Source organism: Citrus sinensis, chromosome 7 (genome assembly GCF_022201045.2).
Source record: "Citrus sinensis cultivar Valencia sweet orange chromosome 7, DVS_A1.0, whole genome shotgun sequence".
Lineage (NCBI taxonomy): Eukaryota > Viridiplantae > Streptophyta > Magnoliopsida > Sapindales > Rutaceae > Citrus > Citrus sinensis.
In genome coordinates this window covers 3,835,844-3,859,204 of record NC_068562.1, presented here as the reverse complement: position 1 = coordinate 3,859,204, position 23,361 = coordinate 3,835,844, and the positions used below count along the sequence as shown (strand labels likewise).

The window sequence follows — 23,361 nt, the reverse complement described above, 5'->3', positions numbered from 1 at the left end:
TATGGTGTGACAATCAAAGTGCAGGGGAGCTAGCTAGAAATCCTATCTTTCACTCTAAAACCAAGCACATTGAATTAGATGTGCATTACATCAGAGATAAGGTTCTTAGCAAGGCATTAGAAGTAAGATACATTCCCACTGAAGAGCAAGTGGCTGACATCCTCACCAAGCCTTTATCTCTACCAAAGTTCAGCTATTTCAGATCCAAGCTCAATGTCATCAACAGACCATTGAGCTTGAGGGAGGATGTTAAGGAAGCTCATCTTGCTTGCAGTACGATAAGCCAAACAGAAGATAAAACAGAGGATTGCAGCAGCTACAACACACGGTTAAAGATTGATGATTTGGATGTCCAGGTGGCACCTGGTGGTTATGTAATTACCAGCACACGTGAAGATTAGTTTTGATTAGTTAGAATTAGTAATCAGCTCGAGCTGCATTTTCAGCTGTGTATATAAATAACTATGTAATTAGTTTCGTACTATTTTCATTATGAAAGAATCAATAAAATTCAAGTGTTCTCTGAATTGAAATTTTCTTTTATTTTCTTGTTAACCAAACAGTCCATTTAACAATTTCAACTATTTTTATCTGTTAAATAATAAATGATTAAATAAAATTTAAATGATTATACTTAAAATATAAAATAATATTTTAATGTAAGCTGATGGATTTGAAATTTAAATGATTACAATTTTGAAATTTGAAAAAAAAAAAATTTTTTAGTGGACTAATGTCGTTCGTAAGGCTTTTAGTTATTTGATTGTCAAGTAATGCTGCGATTTTGCAGTATTGAATTGAGATTTGAAAAATAGAATTGAATTTACGGTGAATAAAAATAAAGAAAACGAGAAAAAAAAGAAGAAAAATTAATGCAGAAAGAGAGGGTACTTTTTGGTATTCTGAGAGCTGTATAGGGCGCATTTCGGTTTGACGTGCAACTAGAGAAACAAAATACATATAATCTAGAGGATTTTTTCTTGAAGAGCTTGAACTTCTAGCTCTCACATTAATTATTATCATTGAACAAAGCGAAACTAGGTAGAAGATAACAAACAATAATATGGTCAATTAATCTTTTCCATGCAGTTGCAAAACATATGCATGGATGAGGCGTCGGTAATTAAGCAGGACACTGAAATCCTGCGGGCGGATATTTGCGACAGTCGTTGACAAGTACTTGTAGAGAGATGGGCACGAGAAGATTAATGAGATTCAGAGCCTCAAGTCTAATGGCAGTGCAAAGACATATTGCAGCATCCAAATCTGCTAGCCCTTGCAGCAATGGGCAGCATTTCTCCTTAGCACTGTCACTAAGACCAATGTGAATTAACCCACCTAAAACATCAACACATGCACCGAGTTTGAGAGCATCAATGGGACAAGTTTGTTGTTTTGGTGGTGGTGGTGGGTATGTCACACAAGGTGGCGGTGGTCCATTAGGCGGCGGCGGGTTTACAATCGGTGTTGGTGGTGGCTTGACAACCGGTGGAGGAGGCGGAGGCAGAAGGGCCGACTTCACGACCGGAGGTGGTGGCGATTTCACAAACGGAGGAGGAGGTGGCGGCGTCTTAGGGACCTGTGAAGAAGGCGGTGGGGGACAGTTTGATGTCTTAGAAGCAGGGGGAGGAGGAGGAGGGTTATTTGAGCAGTCACAAGCTAGAGATGTAACCAAAGTGCCCAAGTTCAAGAGTAGAATAAAGGAGCTTGCTAATTGATATTTTCCCATCATGAAATTTTTTTATAGAACTCTCTAAAGAGATTTGCTTGCTAAGTTGGGAATCTGAGAGCTGTATAGAGGAAAAGTTTTATTTTTAAATTTTTATGATGAATTTATTTTAAAAAAATAAGTGTGAAAATAAATTTTTTGGTTCAAATAACTTCACCCAATTTAGAAATATCTACCATAAAATGAAAATTATAAGTTGGAATACAATAAAAAATTATATAACTAATCCAGTAAACATATTAGTAAATAGGATCAGGCTACGGTGCAACAGTGGCACGGTGCCATTGTTGCACCTAAGGGGAATCCTAGTAAATACCGATATTTAAAGAAAAAACGTGACGGGCAAAAAAGATTAAACAAACAACACCATTGTTAAAAATTTAAAATTGCGGCATAAATCATTAACTTTTTCAGTGTAATTTTAATGCACCGTAGAACTGTAGACCACAGAAAGAGGTTTTAAGAAGATAAGAGGAGTTTATTTTTATTTTTATTTTAAAAAAAAAACCATAATAGAGGAGCGTGAATAAATTTTTGAGGGAGGCCGACCCAATCGTATCCAAAATTTCATGTCTCAGCGGTCACTCACCTAATCAATGGCTATTTTACTTTTCAAATATCACGTTATAAAAACTTGCTCGCGTTCCGGGGGCCATATGACTTGGTCAAACAAATTATCGCGTTCACGTTACTGGGCTTTCTGGTCTCGAGATTTGGTTGACCAAACTGCAAAGATGAAGATTAATTTATGAGGTAGGTACCTTTCCAGTTCTCTTCCAACACCCCCCCCCCCCAACAACAAAAAAAATAAAAATAAAAAAAGAAAAAAGAGAAAAATAAAAAAAAAATGAATTGACGTCCCTTTTGAGTCTTTGACAACGTATTCTTGGACTGTTGAAGATTTAGCATCGTCGTGGAAAACTCCTGTTGCCGTTGAACCATTATTCGTAACCTCCTTTTACCACTTGTCTACTTTTTAAATCTTTGGCTGTTGATCTCCACCTTCTTGCATTTCTTTTGACTCGACTCGAAAATGGTTTTTTTTTTTTTTTACTACTACATAGAAAATAGTCCTATCTTTCTCATACACTGTTCATTTACTCTCTCAACGGACTAAACTTTGACGACTTTTAACAATTACAGTGTCAACATCTCTCTTCAAGTGTAACAAAGATGAGCTATTAAAAATGTCTATGGTTTATGGTCAATTATACAAATGCACAATAAATTATGGTATAATACAAATATGAATATGAACCATTGTGTGAAAAAATCTTATCAAGAAGTAAAGATTACGATGGCGTCACAGTTCACAACAACAATTAAACAAAGACGACGTTGAACGATTCAAAAATTTTCATTTATCGTCATATATTTCTCCATTCAAAAATTGAAGTAAAGACAAAAGCATCGTTAACAAATGAAACCACCACACTGAATTTTTGGTTCAAATTTAAAAAATTCCAAAAAAAGAAGACTCAGCAAAACTTGTCCAATTCGTACCATTTTAAAATTTAATACTCCGAATCCGAAATTGTCTTTTTATCATTTTCTTTTAATTTGAAACTCAAAAATCGAACGCCGTCTGGGCTTTCGAAGCAAACTCACAGCTCCGCGTATCGTGTGTTTCATTCATGTCACACAAAAAAAGCTGTGTGGGTACCTCACAACTTAACAAGTCATCATTCTCGACGGCTCTGATCAATTCATCATTCCGCATGGCGAAACCACGCCCGAAATCACGCACCATGAAAAGCGCGTCCATGTCAGCAGCGAGTTCGTGATAACTAGTAAATGAATTAAATTTACAGAAAATTGAGTATAGAGTCCCCAATTGTTACAAATTATTAAAAGGAAGATAGAGTTTGTGATTATTTCTACACAGGCCTCCGTTTTACCTATTCAATTTTCAAGGTATTTAAATATCCGTCCTAAATAACACCACATCTATCATCATAAATTGAATGATATTATTTTAAAAATTTCTTAGTTTGGCATTACTCCTTTTTATTTAAAAAAAAATTATTAATTTGAAAATTTAGAAAGTATAACAATCAACTGTTTTAAAAGTAAGATTACCCGTTTTGTTACGTTTTAATTGAAAAAAGAAGGAGAAGAAGAAGTTGACCATCGAGATAAAATAAACAAATGATATTCCAATCTGTGAATTTATAAATTGCAGGGCTTGTTATTATCCCATAAAAATAAAATGGTTTAAAAAAAACCTAGTCGGCTGTGGCGATTGAAACAACGACACGCACCCCTTTTGACGGGGCCTAAATTCATGAATTGTAAGCAGGCAAGGCACCCTTTGCTCAATTGCATCTCATTCATCATAATTATTTATTATAATTATAAACTCTTTCTCCAAGCACCCAAAAAAGAACGCACTAAGAGAAGATCCCTCTCGTTTTTGTTGTGTGTTTATTTTGTTCGCCGATGGGCCAAACACCTTCAACGGCGATAGACCCGAGCGATCGGTTTAATATCTTATCTCCGGCGATCGTTTACAATGATGGTGTTGAGTTCTCCGACGAATTGGACAAGGCTCGGGATTTCACCGGCGATTTACCGGACGATTGTTTGGCATATATTTTTCAATTCCTCGGTTCTGGAGATCGGAAGCGATGTTCCCTTGTGTGCAAACGGTGGCTCCGCGTGGACGGCGGGAGTCGCTATCGGCTATCTCTCAATGCTCAGAGCGAGATATTATCGTCTCTGCCTTCAGTTTTCTCGCGCTTCGACTCCGTCACGAAGCTAGCTCTGCGATGCGACCGCAAATCGATTAGCTTAGACGACGACGCTTTGGTTTTGATCTCTCTTCGTTGTCAGAAACTCACGCGCCTCAAGCTCCGTGGTTGCCGCGAGATCACCGATCACGGTATGGTCGCATTTGCTCAAAATTGCAAAACTCTGAAAAAACTTTCTTGCGGCTCGTGTATGTTTGGCGCCAAAGCTATCAATTCGGTTCTTGATCACTGTAAGCTTCTCGAGGAGCTATCCATCAAGCGGCTCAGAGGAATCCACGACGGAGCGGATCCGATCCAGCCTGGAGCCGCTGCCGCTTTGTCTCTGAAGTCAATCTGCCTGAAGGAGCTGGTGAACGGTCAGTCTTTTGAGCCTTTAGTAATCGCAGCTAAAAAGCTTAAAACTTTGAAAATCATTCGCTGTCTAGGCGATTGGGATAAAGTATTAGAAATTATAGGAAATGAAAAAAATGATACTTTGACCGAAATTCACCTTGAGAGGCTTCAGGTGAGTGACGTTGGACTCGCTGCCATTTCTAAATGTTCAAGTATTGAGAATTTGCATATTGTCAAAACTCCAGAGTGTTCAAATATAGGGCTTGCTTGCGTTGCCGAGAAATGTAGTTCATTGCGGAAGCTTCACATTGACGGATGGAGGAGTAATAGGATCGGAGACGAGGCTTTAATTTCTGTAGCCAAACACTGCCCTGATTTACAAGAACTTGTTTTGATTGGTGTTAATGCAACACACTTAAGCTTGATGGCAATTGCCTGCAGTTGCCAGAAATTGGAAAGATTAGCACTTTGTGGGAGTGGCACAATTGGGGATGCCGAAATGGCTTGTATTTCTGCAAAATGCGTTGCGTTGAAGAAGCTTTGTATTAAGGGATGTGCTATTTCCGATTTGGGAATTGAAGCTCTTGCTTGGGGGTGTCCCAGTTTGGTTAAAATCAAGGTCAAGAAATGTAGAGGAGTGAGTGGTGAAGTTGCTGAGTGGTTGAAAGAACGTAGAGGGTCCTTGGTCGTTAACTTGGATGCTGAAGTGGTTGATGGTCTGGATGCGAGTGTTAGTGATGGTGGGATACAAGAAAGTGGTTTGGAGTTCCCGATGATGGCTGGCCAAGAAAATGGTGCTGATGCTTCGACAAATGGTCTTGGTAGACTGGCGTTTTTCCGGGTGAAGTTGGGGCTTTTTGCTGGTAGGAATTTGGTACCTTGCGCATTTAGGAGATGGTCTAATGCTGAAAGCAGTTCTAATGAAAATTTGTGATTGATCATGTCCAATAGTTGAAAAAATTACTTGTGCTTCAGACACACAATGACTGGTGTTTGGTACATTGAATTGTTTTATGTTTTAAGTCTGTTGTTTTGGCTTTTTTTTTTTAAATAGTATCATTTGTTAAAATTTTTGTAAGCTGTTAAATGCATAGCTGACCAAAAATGAATTGTTAAAGATTATTGTCATTGCGGCTTGCTGTTATCTGGGAAATTTATAAGGATTTACTGGTACAATCTGTTATTTTGATATTATCTGTTTCTCCCATGCACCTTTTCCTTGATTTGGTTGGGAAGCATAGGAATTGCTTAACAACTCTGTTGAAATGCATCAGTGTAGCTGGTGAATTTGGATTATGTAGGCCAATGATGTTCTGTAACCTATGCATTTTAATGAATTCAAGTTAACTACTAGTTGGATAATGGTTTTGTTATGTGCATAATGAAATATGATATGTTGGTGCAAGGTTTTAATCTCACTTTAGAAACTTGGTTTTGTATTTTGGTGTTTATTTCAGTTAAAAGGTTAGGGAACTGCTTCTGTTATTGGCCATCGATGCAGTCAGAGCAAATACTTTCGCAGTTATTTCAAGAGTAATAATATTATTGTTTTGGTCGAAGTTACATTAGGTGTAATTTACATCCAATTGAAAAGTTGTGTTCAATGACATATGCTAACAACCAAAGAACACTAGAGTACACTAGAGTTTATGGAAACTACTCTTAGACTAATATAAGTTATATTAGACCCATTCTTTCCTGATGAAGCTCCTGCTGTTATGCAAAATATCTATGCACCATAGCTTTTCAATCATTCAATAAAAAAAAAAGTGTCTTTGAATCCTGTGGGTGGATCAACATGTGAAGAGGAAATTTCCCAGCTTTTGGTGTTGTTGACTAAGATCACATGATTCAAAGCTTAACACTGGGAGTGGTTAGTGACTGGGCCATGTAGATGTTGACTCCAATGTGGAAGTCATCACTGCTTACCAATTTCGCTAGTCACTTTCAGAAACCAATTTCTTTGACTTCTTGTGAACTTGATTCTAGTGTCCTGTTTTTCAAACTTTGGAACGGAAGCCTGGATGTTGAATAAATCACGAGTAAATAAGACAATCTCGTAATTTAGCCTTAACTTAGTTCGAATGCTCATCTATTATTTCCTCGCTGTTTACCAAAGGTAAGATTTTGAGAAAAAATGATGCGTTTGTTTTGCCAATGCGTCTCCTCCATTACCAGAAAAATGTGGAGAACACCAATGCTGTTGCCCTTGCAGGACTCGGCAGCCGGCAGCCGAAACCATGGTACCAGCTCCGTTTCAAATGCACTTTTCATGTTCAAGCCTGGAATCACTGATGACATTGTACTCTTTTGCAGCTCGAAATAAACGGTGTTAGAAGCCGACATTTGTGTATTTGTGCTTCTCTTATGAAGAAATCTTTTTAATTAAGCGGATGTACATTATTGGACTGCAATTGATTGATCATAGATTTAAAAATCAGTCAATTCTTTCTCATTAATATTTCTTTTTTTCTGAATCTTTGTTTAGATATAAAACATAATGATTATTTATAAACAGTTCTAAACGATAAAAAACAAATCCAATCAAGATAATTTTAAAAAAAATTCATTAGGCCAATTAGATTGGATATTTTGATTCGTTTGAAAACTTTTAATAAGTTCATCAATTGTTAGGATCATGGGATGAGTGAAATAAAGAGACGTTGATATTGCTGCGGTCCGACACAATATAAAATCCTAATTTCTTCCTATACCCATAAGTTTCAGCAAGTATCAATGCACACCCACAAATTTTGACATGTCATCAAATTACATCCATCTATCAAACTATGGTTACATAATTTGAATAAAATATGGGTGTGCATTGACATTTTAGTCTAAAGTTATGGGTATCCGCGAAAATTAACCCTCTTATTTTTATGTGAATTTGATTGAATTGGCCATTATGACCTTCTCTTTAAAATGATAATGGTAAAATTTGACAGATAGGTGCGATTTGATGACATGTTAAAAGTTGTGGGTGTACGTAGAAATTTGTCAAAACTAATAGATTGAGGCGGAAATTAATCCTTAAATCTCCATACAAAAAATGTCAAATATCCAAACTACCCCCAGAGAAAGTATAACGAATTTAAAAAGTTACCAAACAACCCTAAACCCTTAAACCTCTCAACATCTTCTCGGTTAGCAATCTTGACACCCGCAACCGGCCGCACAATCTTCTTGTAATCCTGAACAGGAAATACGAAAATGGACCAGAAACTTGACACTCTCGAGAAAAAGGTGAGCCTCTCTTTCTTCCTTCTGTTCCACACGCTGTGTGTTTGCTGATTGATTTGAATTTTCTGAATCCAACGCATCGTATGCGGTGGTTTCCAAAATTTCTGACTTTCTTAAGTTATTTGAGCATTGAAACATTATGGTGTAAATGCTTAGGCTGTGTTTGGTAGGCTTGTAATTGGAGCTTTGGATGTCTTAATATTTGAACATTTAAGATTTTGTTGTTAGGCTCTTGTTGAAATTGTGAAGTTGATTCAAAAGCGGCGTATGGAAGGTACAGCTGGAGGCTGGAAGGATTTTTTAACCAGCTATGATAAAAAGTTTGGGAGTAGTCTAAGTGATCCAGCTAGGAGGTCCAAAGATGCATTGTCATCTTTTCTGAAGACATTCACTAAAGAGGATGATTTGAAGGTAACTGACATTTTGATTCCTTGGAAATATTGATACAGATTATTCCTTTATATACATATGTTCTGTTTTGTTCTCAGTTTATTGCTAAAGTAGTCCAATCCCATTTGAATCGTGATTTAGTGGAGCAATTAAAAAAGACATCTCCTGATGATGAATCCCCGGAGCAGGTATGGTCTAGTTCATCTTTATCTATTGGGGGGTTGGGACTGTTATTGCATGGAAACACTATCATGCAGCTTCATTTAATATCGTTCACTTATGCATATTTGGTTTGCGAGAAGTTAACACAGTGGCTTGATTGATTCATTTCAAGATACTGTGTCTTGTTTTTGTCTTGTTTTGACAAGATTTTCTTTTTGGTATTTCTCTCTTCAAATTCATTTAGTCCTTCTGTATTTCGTGGCGAACCCTTGTTCTTTGATTCTGTTTTCTGTAGATTTTATGCTTTAATCTGCAAAATTGCCAATTGCTTTATGTTCTAAACCTAAATGTCGGTCTAGTCGTAATCAAGTGATATTAAAGACCATGGTTGTTACTTTTTTTTCATTCTTTTACTATGTTAGTAAAACCTTTTAACTTCATGACGAGTGGCCAACTTGGTGATAAGTGTTATGTGCTCTCCTATTCTGTTGGTATTACCTAAACTTTTGGTTGCATTCTCATGAAATTTGTGAGGACAAATATGTAAAGTATTCCAATTCTTTTATGGGAAAACTTACTAGCATCCTTTTTAATTTGCTTTGGCGGCAGTGCAGAGGCTGGTCCGTCTAACTCTTCAACACCCGCAATACCCTTTATGTTATATGTTCCCATCAAGCGATGAGGTTTGGTGTCTCAATCTTTCCTCTCTCTATCTCTATTTTTATTTATTATGCAAAATCCTTATTGCTAACTTTATTTGTTGTGTTTCTATAGTTTCAACTTGGATTTGGGGGATGGGTGGTGGAATTCATGTTAGAGGGCCGTGTCTTTCTTTTTCTTTTTCTTTTTTGAGATATTTGTCTTCGTGCATTAACCTGAGATGATTTGCTTCTACTTCCTTTGGCTGAACATACTCTTTTAATTATTTTTTTATTTATTTTGCTCCATCTAGGATCTTTTGTTTACCTAAAGACTATCTTGTACACAACATCTTCTCTCTGTTACAGTTAGAAATACAACCAACTCCTTAGGAGTCTTTTTCTTACTTGCATCTTTTAGCATATAAACCTATCTATCTTTCTTTTGGTTTTTCTTAGTATATGGTTATGTAGGTTCTTGACTGCCTTACTGATTGTTGTCTAAAGTTGGTGACTCTGCTGTTCTGTTCCAAGGATTTACTTGCTTAATCATCTTTCTCTGTTGGTTATTTTAGGATATATTCTGGTTATCTATTTTCACTTTTAGTTGTTGAATGAATGCAGTATGGTTTGACACGTGTTACTTTATATCCCATGGTTTTACATATGCTTATATCGTTTGAGATATTTCACCTGAAATAATGTCTCGGGGAGCAATGATGAGCTGTACATTGCCGTTGTCCTACGCTTTTTGAAAACAAATGACTAATATTTGGGTTCTGTTATTGTTTAATTTTCATGTGTCTTTATTACCAACCGATCATTCTGGCCAACGTAACTGCTAACTCGTGGTGCTGTATCAGGGGTGGTTGGTTACCAAACTTGGTAAAGGTTCCAAGACGATGACATCAAACATTATGTATGCTGTTGATTGTGAGATGGTTCTCTGTGAAGATGGCAGTGAAGGTTTGGTGCGGCTGTGTGTAGTAGATCGAAATTTGAAGGTATTATTTGGCTTTCAACTTTTGAAATGGAATTTTTCACTACTCAGACAGGAAAAGATACTGTCTCGTCAAGTTTGTTAGTTTGGTATTTTATGGACCATTAGAGATTCTAGTCATCTCATTAAGGTCTTGTTTGGTATTGAGGTGCTGAAGTTTTTAAGATACAACTTCTGTTAAAAAAAAAGTTGTAACTATAAAATAAAAGTTAATAATATATAGTAAAAAAAATTTTTAAATAATAATTTGGATGAAAATAGTAAAGATATAATAGATTTTTCATCATACGAGTGTAAAATCAAATCAACTAAGCTTCCAAGTTACAATAAATAGTATTTACTAAACATTTTAGTGCTGTAACTTTTAAGTTACAACTGCCCAACCTCAATCTCAAGCAGACTTAAGTTACTTTGGGGTTGGAATGGAAAGTTTATATTTGATTTAGTATAGCTGATTCCTCAGCACCTAAATAAATAGACACTTTGGCATTTGGTTTTCAGGTAAAAATAGATGAACTTGTAAAACCTGAAAAAGCAGTTGCTGATTATAGATCTGAGATCACTGGACTTACTGCAGATGATTTGGTTGGTGTAACCTGTTCATTAGCGGAAATACAGGTAAGATCTGGTTTGTTCTTCTGGGCTTCTGATGTTATGCTTAGCTGTTTGAAATTATTAACTTTATTTTTGTAGAAAAGAATGAAGAAGTTACTGTCCAATGGAACTATTCTAGTGGGGCACAGTTTGAATAATGACCTAGAAGGTATGTCAAACATCATAATTTAACTTTTAACATTTGGGCTTTTCCTGTGGATCAATTAAGCTAGTTGTTGATTTTGTATGGGGTTATGTTTGTCTGTCTTCAAATCTTTGGTTACAGTGCTGAAGTTAGACCATCCCAGAGTGATTGACACATCCTTGATCTTCAAATATGTGGATGAATATAGAAGACCTTCTTTGTATAATCTTTGCAAGGCAAGTTACATAAAATTTGGTGTCAAAGAGCGTATGCACCTTTGATTTCTCACCAAATTGTATACAATATGTGAATTATCAGATTAATGCACCTTGCACGCCTTAGAATACGTTTGGCATATGTTATTTCGTTATTTCTGTGTGCATTAATGTTATATGTCATATATAATCTCGGTAATCCAAAGCACTACTAAAATGTAAGCAGCTACTAATCTTAGTCATGGACCATAGATATAATAAGTTGGGAAGGAGGGAACCTACATCTTGTTCTTTTGTTTTTCTATTTTCACTTCAGGTCCTGAAGGTTATCACAAAGCGAGACTTGTGAATATTTCCTTCTGCATCTGTTTTAAATATCATTCTGAGACTTACATATGATCAAATTAAAAATTTAACACAGTTATGGAAGGCTAGCTACTGTCTGCATGGTTCTCTCTGTGTATCTAAAATTTGGTGATTTTCAGTCTGTGCTGGGATATGAGATTCGGAAGAAGGGTACTCCACATAATTGTCTGGATGATGCATCTGCTGCAATGAAACTAGTCCTTGCTATAATAGAGCGAAGAGTTGATAATGATGTACCATTGCTTCAAGAAGATGTAAGCTAATCCATACGATTTATGGTCATTTCTGTTTTTTACTGATATGATTCTTGCTGATGAGATATCTGAATCTGCAGGTTGCAGAAACTGAAAGGGCAAGGTTGTTTCTGCACAGGATACCCACCAAAGTGCCCAGTGAAGAATTGCATGGAGTCATTCCTGGGGACTTCACAATTGAAGCAAAGGTTGACTATTTTCTTATTTTGTCCTTTGGCCACTCGGTTTGAGTTGTTGGACTTTCCTCATTTAAATAGTAGCCGATGGGATGGCTGCCTAGCTGAACTTCTAAGCTGGGCCATTCACCTTGTCATGCTGGACTTGCCAGGCGTATACATTCATTTTTGAGTGAGATATGAGATTTGTTTACTGTCTGCATTTCATCCCATATAATTCCTAATGAGTAATGATAGATCTACAAACTCTTGTATAGACTTGTTTTGTACAAATTGATGTGGTTTAATTCAATTGGTTGGATTAAATATTTGGCCCACATGATTTATTTTAATTAGTGTGTATTTTCATCCAACCAATGAGTTTCTGTCACATTAGTTTGTGCAAGAGTTTGTAGCTCTTTCATCACACTTCTGAATTATCATAATTTTCTTTCATCAAAAGAACAAACCCTCTATTAACTCATTTATGTCATGGGATGACAGTTGGGTTTTCTTTATCTGAGTGGTAGTATATTAATTTATTTTCTTGCCTGAACCACCCCTTTAAACTCTTCAGATTTTTCTTCATATTCTGAATCTGCTGGAAATTTGTTCAGGGGTAAATGAAATGAGTTGTAAATAAATGGTTTCATATCTTTTCAATTTGGTCAGATGTGGTGGGAAGTAGGGCAATATTGGTTTTCAAGTATTGCTATTGGATAACATATTTGGACAAATGATAACAGATGTTTATTTATTCTTGTTACAATTACGTGGATGATCTCTCTATTCATTGTTGTGCTTGGATAAGAATTTTGCCTTGCCTTGAATAAGAATTTAAACAAGAATTATCTGAACTACTTCTTGCTAAATACTCATTCATCCCATTGTTTTCTCTCTTTGTCCATGCCCATCGTAAGTTTCTAATGCGGCAAATAATTTTCTGTCAGGCAGTTAAAAGGATTCGTGGAGACAACTATGCTGCCTTTGCAATATTTAGCAGTTCACAAGAGGCAAATCAAGCATTTGAAAATGTGAAAGGCAACCAATGTAAGGTACATATAACTTAGAAGTATTTCACGTACAGATTTTCCCTTTATCTCCTCTGACCTGTTCTTCTTTTTGAGGTAATCATTTAATCAATAATTTGTTTATTCTTTTTCCATGGCATGGTGAGGTTAATTGTTAGAGGATGAGTTCATATTCTGTTTTAGCGGTTGGAGTAGTGTTCCTAACTGAAATTTTGTGAATGTAGATGCCAGCTGAGATAAGGCATTATTTTTTAGTGAGATGGAAAGAGAGGAGAGAGAGAATAGTTTTTAGAGAGAGATTTTTTTTTTTTTTTGGGTAGCACAATTTAATCTTGACATCATTCTGTATTCTTTCAGGATTCTTATGGACGGCCTCAGAAACTAGTCGAATTTCAGTCAAATGCAGGGATAATAGCCAGCCTGTATGTCCGTAAAATGGTATGTGATGAGCCTTCTAACCAAATTGTAGTGAAGAAGAGAACTTTTGAAGGTGAGGAGAACGCAGGTGTGTCCAAAAAACATAACATCAAGTGGATAAATGAGGAGGAGAAAATAGCAGATACAAACCAGTGCAAGTGTGAAGATCACTTGAAAGTGATTGAAAGATTGAAGAGAGAACTGAGAGAGAAGGATTTTCAAATTTCTATGCAGGATAAGAACATTTCTGACCTTAAAAAGAAAGTAGCAGAAATGAAGGACCAAAAGAGCAGAAGAAGATAATAATGTCATGGTAATTCTTTTGAGCTATTTCTGGCCCGTATTCTAGAATACATACATATTCCGCCAATTTGCTGCCTATATTTGTTGCCTCTACTCAAATTTTGGAGTGGGATTTGAAATTTGAAGGCCTGGTCTATGAATATTCTGGGTGATGGACAAGAAATACGTGTTTCTTCATGTTCCGAGTGGAATGAGTTTTATGCAAGGTTGAAATAGGTCTTTTTGTCCAGTGCTCTCTTCTATTTTTATTTTATAAACTAGCAAAAGGGAATACATGTCGAATTTTTAATTTTGACGTTAAGGGACTCAAATGTAGGTGTAAAAAAGCAGGAGCGAGAAAGGCAAAAGGCAATGAAGGGGATCCGTGCAGAATATATGTTGAGTTGCATTATTTCATGTATCATTTATTGAGGTTTAGATTTTACTAATTTGATTAAATTGTTTATGTTGAGTTGCATTATTTCATGTATCATTTACTGAGGTTTAGATTTTACTAATTTGATTAAACTGTTTTCTTGCCTAGTCGTCATCGGCTTGTCCAATTATTCGCAATTCCTCTCTCTCTCTCTCCAGAAAAACTATTGTTTCCTGAAGTAGCTAATAATTTTGGGTGGCTCTTTCATGGTAAAATGAGAGATCCACTGTAAACAAATTAGGGCCGTGTCATCGAAGAAAACGAGGAGCCTGTTACGTTTTGGGATAGGATATGGGGCATGGGGCGCGGTGTCTCCTTTGAGTGTGAGCTAACCATGGAAAAAATCTGATTAATATTTAATATGATTTGTTGTGTGTTTATTTGAACTTATTAAATTTTTTTCTAGAAAAACACTCACACGCATATATATTATGAATTAAAAAAAAATCCTAAAATTACTTTTTACTTATTACCTCTCTCTACTTTGATATGTCATATGTTGTAACTTAAATCTTAAGTTCATTTTTTTGAGTTTTCGCCATTGATTTTTTAGATTTGTTGATTCAATACAATAGGTAAATGCTAAACTCAAATAGATTTTTATAATTTTCATGTTTGGTAAAATTTATTGATATTCATTCTTTAATGGTGGGGTTTGTTTCTCATAAATTATGACTGCTTTAGTGAAATGAATTTTCAAAAGTTGAGAACCAAGCAGAAATTTTTATTTTGCAGTGTTTGAAGAGAAATGTTTTGAAGTAACTAATGTCAAATTCAAGAATTGTAGGAAGATAAATGGGATTAATTAAATAATTTTATCAAAATTTTATTGAAAATAAAAAATTAATTATATGGGTTTAAAAAGAAATTGGTGGGTTTAAATAGCCTCACTGATTGTTACCGCCATCTACTTCAGTGTATTTAATCTAAATATCAAACTAAGGTTAGTTTTATCGTTTAAGGTTTTTATTTGGATAAAGCAGTTGTGAATTTAAGGATGAATACGTTTGACAACTTAGCAAATTAGGGAAGTATACAAATAACATAAAGAGAGTAGCGCGACGAGTGTTATTATTTTAAGATGAGAATGGCTGTCAATTCTAATGGTTATGCAAATAAATTTAGTGCGGTATTTTATAATATCCAACCGCCCATGGGCCATCGGACGTCAAAGAGTCAAGAATCAGATCAAAAGTGACCTTTTGGTGGATAGCTCCATCTCACCTTATCCCCCGCATTGTTATCTGATTATCGTGATTAATACGTAAGCCATACCGTAGAATACACCTATATTTAGATATTATTATTAATTTTAAAAATTGGGTTCAGTTACTGTACACCTGGTGCATGGTATGCCATTTCGTTCATATATGAGTTGTCCTAAATTTAACATAGAAGTTATTTCAATGGCATAGATATATTTTTTAAAAAGTAGAGGTGGGCGCAGTTCGGTTCGAGATTGAGCAAAACCAATTAAATTCGGTTATTTTATAAAAGGAATCAAATACAATAAAGAACCGAACATGAACCGATTCATTTGCCATTTGGTTCGGTGGGTTCGTTTTTTTGGTTCAGGGCCTATTAAACTTATTTTGAATTCTAAATTTTTAGTCCATTGGACTTCATTCGTGGAATAATTTTTCTCAATAATCAGTTCATCATGGTTTCGTTACAAATTCTAACAATAAACACAAAGTATTCAAAACACATTTATCACTATTGTCTTACTAACTACTACTAATAAAATATGAAATATTAAGAATTAAGAATACAAATTTAGACTCTAATGCTCCATCTAAATAAGCATAAAGTTGTAAAAAATAAAAATAACAATAGTTACAACTCAAAATAAAAATAACAATCGCGTGAGCAGGTTTGTTGTAATCATTTTGCATAGCCAATTAACATATAGCGCATTTCATGTTTTGGTAAAATTATAAAAATATTTCAGTTCTTCGTTATTCAATTCAACTAAACGAACCGAAATCCAAACCAATATTTCAGTTTTTTTTCTTATAAATCGAATATTCATATATCTATAAGAACACATTTCCTAAGCCTCGATTTTTTTGCTTAGTACTACCAAAAAGCTTTGTAATAGCATCACTTTCTTATAAATCTTTTTATATCTGTAAAATAACCAAAATCGCCTAATTTTGAAAGTTAAAAGTTTAATTTTTATGTTTTTATTTTACAACATAATCTGGAAGGGCAATTTGTAAAACCCGACAACCAAAGAGCACACAAGAGTTTTGGCCAACACACAGATTGTGTCCTTGCTTAGCAGAAATTTTGCCGAGAACTTCATGCTTTTAGCCAATTCTCTTCATTCAACTTAACAGGACAGAGTTCTATGGGAAAAAGAAAAGAATGTGCCTTGTTACATGAATTCAAAAGAATAAATGCAAAAAATGGTTGCAGTTAAAATTTGATTTTCCCCTCCTATTCTATCATTTGTTTACGATAAGGTTATGTACATTCATTTTTCTGACAATTTTAGGCAATAGTGATTCCCAAAATGCTTTACTCACTTTCATAATCTTCATCATCTCCAAAGCTGAAAACTGAAGCATCAGCAGCCATTGATTTGATATCACTTGCCCCCATAGAGTCCAGATTTGGCATCGGCAGGGATGAGGCTGGCTCTCTTACCCCGTCAGTGGTGGGTTCTTTGGAAACGTTTTTCACTTTTGGCTTCTCATTGCTGAGAGACAAATGTCCACTTCTCTGACTCTGTGGCACATTATCTGCCGTGGAATTAGATAATATCCCATGCGGAGCTGATTCCCCCCCAGAAGCAGCATCAGCCTGCCTGCTCTTTGAAGTATCGGCTTCCTCTCCGTCACTGTCTGAGAACACATCATCATTGTCTTCACTTTTAGTGACTTTTCTGTGATTGGGACCAATTGTAGCACCATCAGTTGGAACTGAAGCATAATCTGTGCTACAGTCTTGTCTTCTATTGGCGGAATCAGATTTAGTCTTTGTTGGTAAGATACCGTCATAGTCTATCATCACAATCTCAACCTGGAATCCAGGAGAAGGCACTTTTCTCTGCAAAGTAGAGCCAGCAGGTCAATAAGGAAGCATCAAGAAGTAGAAAGCAGAAAGGAACTATGCCTATGAGTGTGCAAAGCATTTATTGCTTAAATATAAGCAAACAGAAGATTGTCATTTACCTTGTCAAAACCATCAAGATCGGAACCATCCAATATTTTTCTGTTCTCGGTCATAGTTGTGTTTAACCAACTGCAATCAAATTGAAAAACGGGATATTTAACAAAATGTTACCTTCAAAATCAAGAAGTGGTATGCATTCAAACTAAAGGAATAAAGAACAGCAGGAAAAGAGAGAAAAATAATACATGCTACACCACATTCCAAGTGAAAACAAATTCCTAGAGTGCATAACAACCTCTTGAACATGAAACAAATTATTAAGTTAAAAAAACGTATGTTTCTCATAGTGATCCATGACAATGATAAGGGCGTTGTGTTGGCTGCTGCTTGCTGATACTGGTCAGAACAGCATGGAAACTGCTATGTCCTTCTAGTATGACGTCCCAAAACTTTTAATGAAAGAGACAACTCATTCATATACTAACGAATTTAAACACAAATAAACAAAAATAGGCAGTCACAAACCAGTAGAAATCCCCTTGGCGGTCATGGAAAAGGACTTTGAAGTCCCCCACCAGTTCTGTTAGACCGGGCTCCCCTGGCAAAGCAAATACCACAATCCCTTTCTTTGGTGCTTTAATCCAGAAGTCCTCAGGCTGCAAATACAAAATCAGTGAGCCCAAATCAAACACCAAAATTATTCACTTGCTCACAATTAGAAATATGAAAATGTCATGCAAAATTATTCACTTACCATTAAATCCTTAGTTTTTGGATGCTTTCTCGTTGAGAACAGAATTCCTGTAGATCAACAAACTATATTAACACAGAACAGTTGAAAACATCTATATGTACAGTCAAAGTGACGTGGAAAATGAACAATTAAAAGTTTCGTGCATTAATCTTATGCAAGGAGATAATGCTTGAATTTCTATCTCCAATTTATAAATAAGTTATTTAATGGGAGAGAGGGAGAGAGGAACTGAGATCGACAACTTGCAAACTCAGCTATCCGGATTTTTGAAATTAACCAGACACTCATTTGGATCTAGATCCTAAAATATGGTTATCAAACAAGCTGGATTGAAATAAGTCAGATATTCAAACAAAAGATCCTCGCTGTACAAAAAGCTCTATCAGATTACTCTATAATATAACTTTCTATTAACAACTTAAATGGGTTGACAGCTCACAATATCACAACATCATCAAATAATTGATAGAGATAGCAAGAACAACATACCACTGTGATTAAAGATAGTAATAGAAGGCCTGATCCAATAAGGGCATTGAAGAAGTCGAAATCCCCTGAGCATGCACCTGTAAAATCATAATTTTATAAATTCTTGATGGTTAACTTGAAGCATTTTGAGAGAGCGATCAGTGCTGTACCTACGTGCGGGCTGAATCTCTCCATTGGAGTACGTTAAGATACGTTCAAAGTATTTGACATACCTCTAAGGAAAGCAAGAAAAAAAATAATTACTAGCTAGAATGATTTAAAAGTTATAATAGTTAAAACGTTAGAATATTTGAATGAAATAGCGACTGACAATCTGACTTGGAAGAACCAGAGCTTTCCCATCTACACATCTTTTCTGGTTGAAGTAATCAATGGCCTCCTCTGCTGTGGGGAAGAACTGCAGAGATTGCAAAGAGAGTAGTAAACCAATCATGAAACAAACTTGCAGAGCTGAAAGAAGCAATGAAGTTCATTCATCAAGAAAACCCTCAAGCTTAATGGATTGACAACAAAAACTCACCTTAAGGAATAAAAGAAGGCTGCAAATCATTAATCCTGTTCTGGCCATACCAGCTTTACAATGAACAACAACCACATTTAAGATGTCCTCCTTCAACCATGAGTATGCACTTCGACAAAATGATGCTATGAGTTGAATAGGGGGGCAATTATGGTCATCAAATGGGAAGCATGCGACCTGAAAATAGTCAGAAAAATCAGGCATAAAAAATGCTGAAAAAGCACTATCCCTCTGACGATAACAAATGACATGTAGCTCAGTCTTAGATTTGTAAATTTCTTGCGCATCCTTTAGCAGCCATTTCTCAAAACCCGACAGCACAAGGAAGTGAATAAAAAGATTGTTAGTATTTGCTCAATCTTTTTCAGGCTGCACTGGTCTTTGTTAGTCCGTAACAGTATCGAAAACTTGTAGGACCAAAGATTCAGCAATACTCTGATGTAGGCAATAAAATTTTTATTTCATAAAATGCAGGGGATTGGGCAGAGCTCAAGCATAGATTTTAACCCCTTATGTCCCCTACTCAAACTCAGGCGGCTAGCCAAATAAGAGGGTGACAGCCATAGCGATAACATGTCATAACATGACAGTTATAAAATTATGAATAGCCATTAGGTTCTCATTATTTGCATAACAAAAACTGTAATTTGTTTATTTGCAGGACATAACTTATTCAAGTCAGGGAAAGAGCTCTAAAAGTAGCAGAATGTTTTACTTTTGAACAGCCAAGAGTGTATCTGGGCCATTGCTTAAAAAAGCAGTGACAACAAAGCAGTCCTTTCTGTCAGTGACTTGAGTTATTATCTATATGATATGGCATTGGCAACTTCCCATGCTAGGTTTCAAAAGCATATCTTACTCTTTATGTGAAAGCCTTATAAGTTTCATGAATAAATCAATAGACCACATTTAAAAAATTTCAGAAAGTTAAACAGATAATATAAATGTAACTAAAAGTTTTTATATTATCTGTTATTATCTATATTAACAGATAATAAAGTACGACGACCATGATCTGTTAATATTGAAGAAAAGGAAACCAACTAATATCTGCCTAGGCCTAACAATGCAAACTTAAGGAAACGGACATACATCTGCCTAGGCCTAACAATGCAAACTTCTAGATTTATCATGACACCTTCACACATACATGCACGTACATGTAGCCTGCACGACTGCACAAACCCACACACGTGTAAACACTTATATCTCATGGTTTAGAAGGCAAATAAGAATAAAAGCAAACCTTCCCCTGAAATAGTGCTGCATCATACAACCTTTCGGAACAGAGATTGTACACCTTGTATTTTCCCTGCAAATAAAATGTTGATTTATAAGACATGGAATTTCAGAAGAATTTGACAAGAGCTAATGGTCGGATTGAGATTGGAAAAATGTGGAACCAGAATCAACCACTCAACAGCAGTGGATTGAGATTGGCAAAAATGTGGAACCAGAATCAACCACTCGACAGTGGGCCTATGACAGATAAAGTGAGATATTTTTAACATATGAATAGGTTGCTATGAATTAAATGCAAGAAACATACACCCAAAAAAAAAAAAGTGAGAGAGAGAAAAGAAAGCACTTAAAACCATTTTTTGAAGAAATTCAACTCCACTGACAAAGGAAATTTCTGGATGAGAGGCAAAATATTTTAATCTATACATACTGCTCGAAAGAATTATGGAGGTTTTCCCTGCTTTATATCTAATTACGATTGTTCTATTAATTATTTCATTATGTACAATTTGACTATTTGCAGGTCCCTGTAGTAATACCAAGCACCAATTGCTTTTTGAAAACATCACATCTGATCAGCCATAGCTAAGATCATATGACTTTTTAACTCTATTAAATGAATTCATATAACATACTTAGGCTTCAACATACATTCATAGTCATGTGAAAATAGATGGTTGATGTCCTTTCTGACTCAGTGTGTTTGCTCTATTTGTGCCAAATACTCATATTATGGTGGTGCGGTAATTCAAGAAACTTGAGGTTGAGAGGTCAGAAGAGCATTAAACAATAGCCTCCTTCGGTTCTTTACAGAATGTAGGAGAAAACGAATTCACAATTTTCTAGGATACCTAAAAACCAATTCCAAATATTTTCTGAAGGAGATTAGGGCTGCAAAGTCCATCCTTCAAATTCACTGCTTTATTGTACCTTGTGATGAGTTTCAAAAAACTTGATCACTTCTTCCATGTGATTTCTATACAACCCCTGCATCACATTTATTTCATTCACAACTTGTTATAAAGAAAAGGAGAAAACAATTTTAACTAGTAAAGTATCCCCACAGCTCATAGTCACCTCAAAATATCCAAAAAACCCAGAGCTTATGTCACCAGCCGGGAACCCCATAGCAATTATGTTTTCAGTGATGTATGTCATGTCCAAATCAAATTCTCCTTCCTGAATATTAATCAGAAGGTCGTGTTCATATGATTAACAATCTAATTTTTCAGTATGATTAAAAGTCAAATGATAAACAATGGATGCATTCTAATTGAACTTGAAACTACAATAGAAATCAAAATTATCCCAGCAGCAGTGTCACAGATAAATTACCTGGTACCTTCGTTTGTTTTGAGAGACAATATGGCGTGCCTTGACCTGCACGGCCTTTACTGCACTCCTAGATGAGTCAACCAAACCTTTTGTTAATGACTCAAGAACGCCAGTTGGGTTTGTTGTTGAAGTACCTTCAGCACTCTTGTCTGCTACAGGAGTCATTGAGGGCAAACGTAATCCTAGTTCACTAGTGAAACGTGCAAATGGTGACATCCTAGGACTTCCCGTTTGCATGTTGTCCTGTGGGGGTGGCACAGGCTGTGGAAATTTCAAAGTTTTAGCCCAAGATGATATGTTTGAAGGAATAATGCCCCCAGTTTGAGTAGCTGCAGCAAGTTCAATGCCAGAAGCTTTATGAGGAGCTTCAACATTTGAAACTTTAGCATGAGGTTCAATGTCAGAAGCTTTCATGGGATCTTCGACATTTTTTGCTTCAGCAGGAGGTTCAATGTCGGAAGCTTCTACTAGAGGTTCGGCATCAGAATCTTTATCGGGATGTTTCATGTTGGACACTTCAGCAGGAGAGTTGGTATCAGGAACGTTTGCAGGAGCTTCAGTCTCAGAAGATGTGGCACACAGTTGAGAAGCTGAGTCTGCAGAATCTGAATCCATCCCACTACCCGAACACAGGTTAATCCTGATTAAAGACCCAAATTGAGCTTCTCCACAGACCTCTACCCTGAAGTACGAAAAATGCATACTGTAAACTAAACCAACAGTCAACAGATACAAATATCCGAATCAGACAGATGGAAAGATAACTGTTTTCTAATTATCTGTAAAAGAATACAGGGCATCGACCTCCTTGATACATCAAGCTACGGATTTCTCTTTCTAGATACAATAAACATCAATCATCAACCCGATAATGACAGAACTGATTCAGGTAATGTTTATATTTATATTTTTTATTTTTGTTTTCTATACTTCCACACAAGTGCAAAAACATCAAAAATATAAATATAAAATTCTAAATAGAATTCGAAATTTCAAAAATAAAATCATGAAATACAATATTCAACGAAAAAGAATCTACATTGCAACTGCCAATGCAGAATACAGTACACACGAAATGAGATCTGGCAATCAAACGGTTCAAAATGAAAATCCTGAAGCGCATTGCAAATTCAAAATTCATGTCATTAATTAGGTAGTCGAAAGTGGTTGTTTTATTGGCGAAATTTGAAAATCAATTACCAGAATTAAAATGCCGGGCTGAACTTGACTTGAGCTGTGGGTATTTCGCGGCGATGAAATGGGTTGAGAATTGAGATCGAGAAATGTTGCATGTGATGTGATTAGAGAATACGAGTTAATATTTGCTTATTGTGGCTGCATTGCAATTTTGAATGGTGGCGTGTTTTCAGTTAACATGGAACTTTTGCTTCTGCCTTCTTGCATAAATTGCAAACATACAAGTTTGTGTCGTAAATCAAAACACCCGCTCTTGCCGGTCAGAATCGGCTAATTTTGTAATTTTCATGCCCGCACACCAATTTATTTCGGTTGATTATGAAAATTTAAAACACAGGCTTTTGGGCCTACCTTTCAGTGCTTTTAAGTTTCAAGCCCACATGACCAATGGGCCTTCAGCCCAGTGTAGTACCCTTATACTTACAATAGTGAGAGTAAGGTTCGTATTATAAACTATAAAGGTTAGTTTCATTCCGCCCTCAATTATTAAATAATTAAGTGAAGACAATTTCTCTCTCACAAAATGTAAGTGGAGCGAATACCTCTCGTATATTAGAAAATGTCGAA

At 35.8% G+C, this 23,361-nt stretch overlaps 4 protein-coding genes across 10 annotated transcripts; 2 read left to right on the top strand and 2 right to left on the bottom strand.

Annotated features, from left to right (window-relative positions):
• Window positions 1-773: 773 nt before the first annotated feature.
• LOC102630429 (36.4 kDa proline-rich protein-like) lies at window positions 774-1,817 on the bottom strand. The gene has a single exon (XM_006494433.4). The coding sequence runs from the start codon at window positions 1,730-1,732 to the stop codon at window positions 1,124-1,126; it is 609 nt and encodes a 202-aa protein (XP_006494496.3). The 5' UTR covers window positions 1,733-1,817; the 3' UTR covers window positions 774-1,123.
• Window positions 1,818-3,930: 2,113 nt separating this feature from the next.
• LOC102629556 (F-box protein SKIP2) lies at window positions 3,931-5,988 on the top strand. The gene has a single exon (XM_006494431.4). It carries the CDS (start codon window positions 4,169-4,171, stop codon window positions 5,744-5,746), a length of 1,578 nt encoding a protein of 525 aa, XP_006494494.2. The 5' UTR covers window positions 3,931-4,168; the 3' UTR covers window positions 5,747-5,988.
• Window positions 5,989-7,887: 1,899 nt separating this feature from the next.
• Window positions 7,888-14,244, top strand: LOC102628898 (small RNA degrading nuclease 3). 6 transcript variants are annotated; one of them, XR_001506770.3, is made up of 13 exons: window positions 7,888-8,055; window positions 8,281-8,463; window positions 8,541-8,630; window positions 9,219-9,287; window positions 10,106-10,246; window positions 10,744-10,860; window positions 10,936-11,005; window positions 11,123-11,217; window positions 11,682-11,816; window positions 11,897-12,004; window positions 12,922-13,026; window positions 13,360-13,928; window positions 14,039-14,244. XR_001506770.3 is itself a non-coding variant. In XM_006494429.4 (13 exons), exons 1-12 carry the CDS (start codon window positions 8,023-8,025, stop codon window positions 13,720-13,722), a joined length of 1,509 nt encoding a protein of 502 aa, XP_006494492.2. In that variant the 5' UTR covers window positions 7,888-8,022; the 3' UTR covers window positions 13,723-13,732; window positions 14,039-14,244. The 6 variants fall into 6 exon arrangements, 5 of the variants coding, with proteins under 5 accessions (XP_006494492.2, XP_015381624.2, XP_006494493.2 ...); XM_006494429.4 differs by having other exon boundaries at window positions 13,360-13,732; XM_015526138.3 differs by having other exon boundaries at window positions 13,360-14,244.
• A 2,301-nt stretch (window positions 14,245-16,545) lies between these two features.
• On the bottom strand, window positions 16,546-23,075 carry LOC102628615 (phosphatidylinositol 3,4,5-trisphosphate 3-phosphatase and protein-tyrosine-phosphatase PTEN2A-like). 2 transcript variants are annotated; one of them, XM_006494427.4, is made up of 13 exons: window positions 22,798-23,075; window positions 21,598-22,279; window positions 21,340-21,441; window positions 21,193-21,249; window positions 20,267-20,332; window positions 19,021-19,197; window positions 18,811-18,897; window positions 18,650-18,714; window positions 18,501-18,577; window positions 18,012-18,058; window positions 17,783-17,913; window positions 17,317-17,386; window positions 16,546-17,191 (listed from the first exon to the last, which is right to left on the bottom strand). In XM_006494427.4, the coding sequence occupies exons 2-13, from the start codon at window positions 22,210-22,212 to the stop codon at window positions 16,661-16,663; spliced, it is 2,025 nt and encodes a 674-aa protein (XP_006494490.2). In that variant the 5' UTR covers window positions 22,213-22,279; window positions 22,798-23,075; the 3' UTR covers window positions 16,546-16,660. The 2 variants fall into 2 exon arrangements, with proteins under 2 accessions (XP_006494490.2, XP_024949761.2); XM_025093993.2 differs by lacking the exons at window positions 21,193-21,249; window positions 21,340-21,441.
• Window positions 23,076-23,361: the final 286 nt, after the last annotated feature.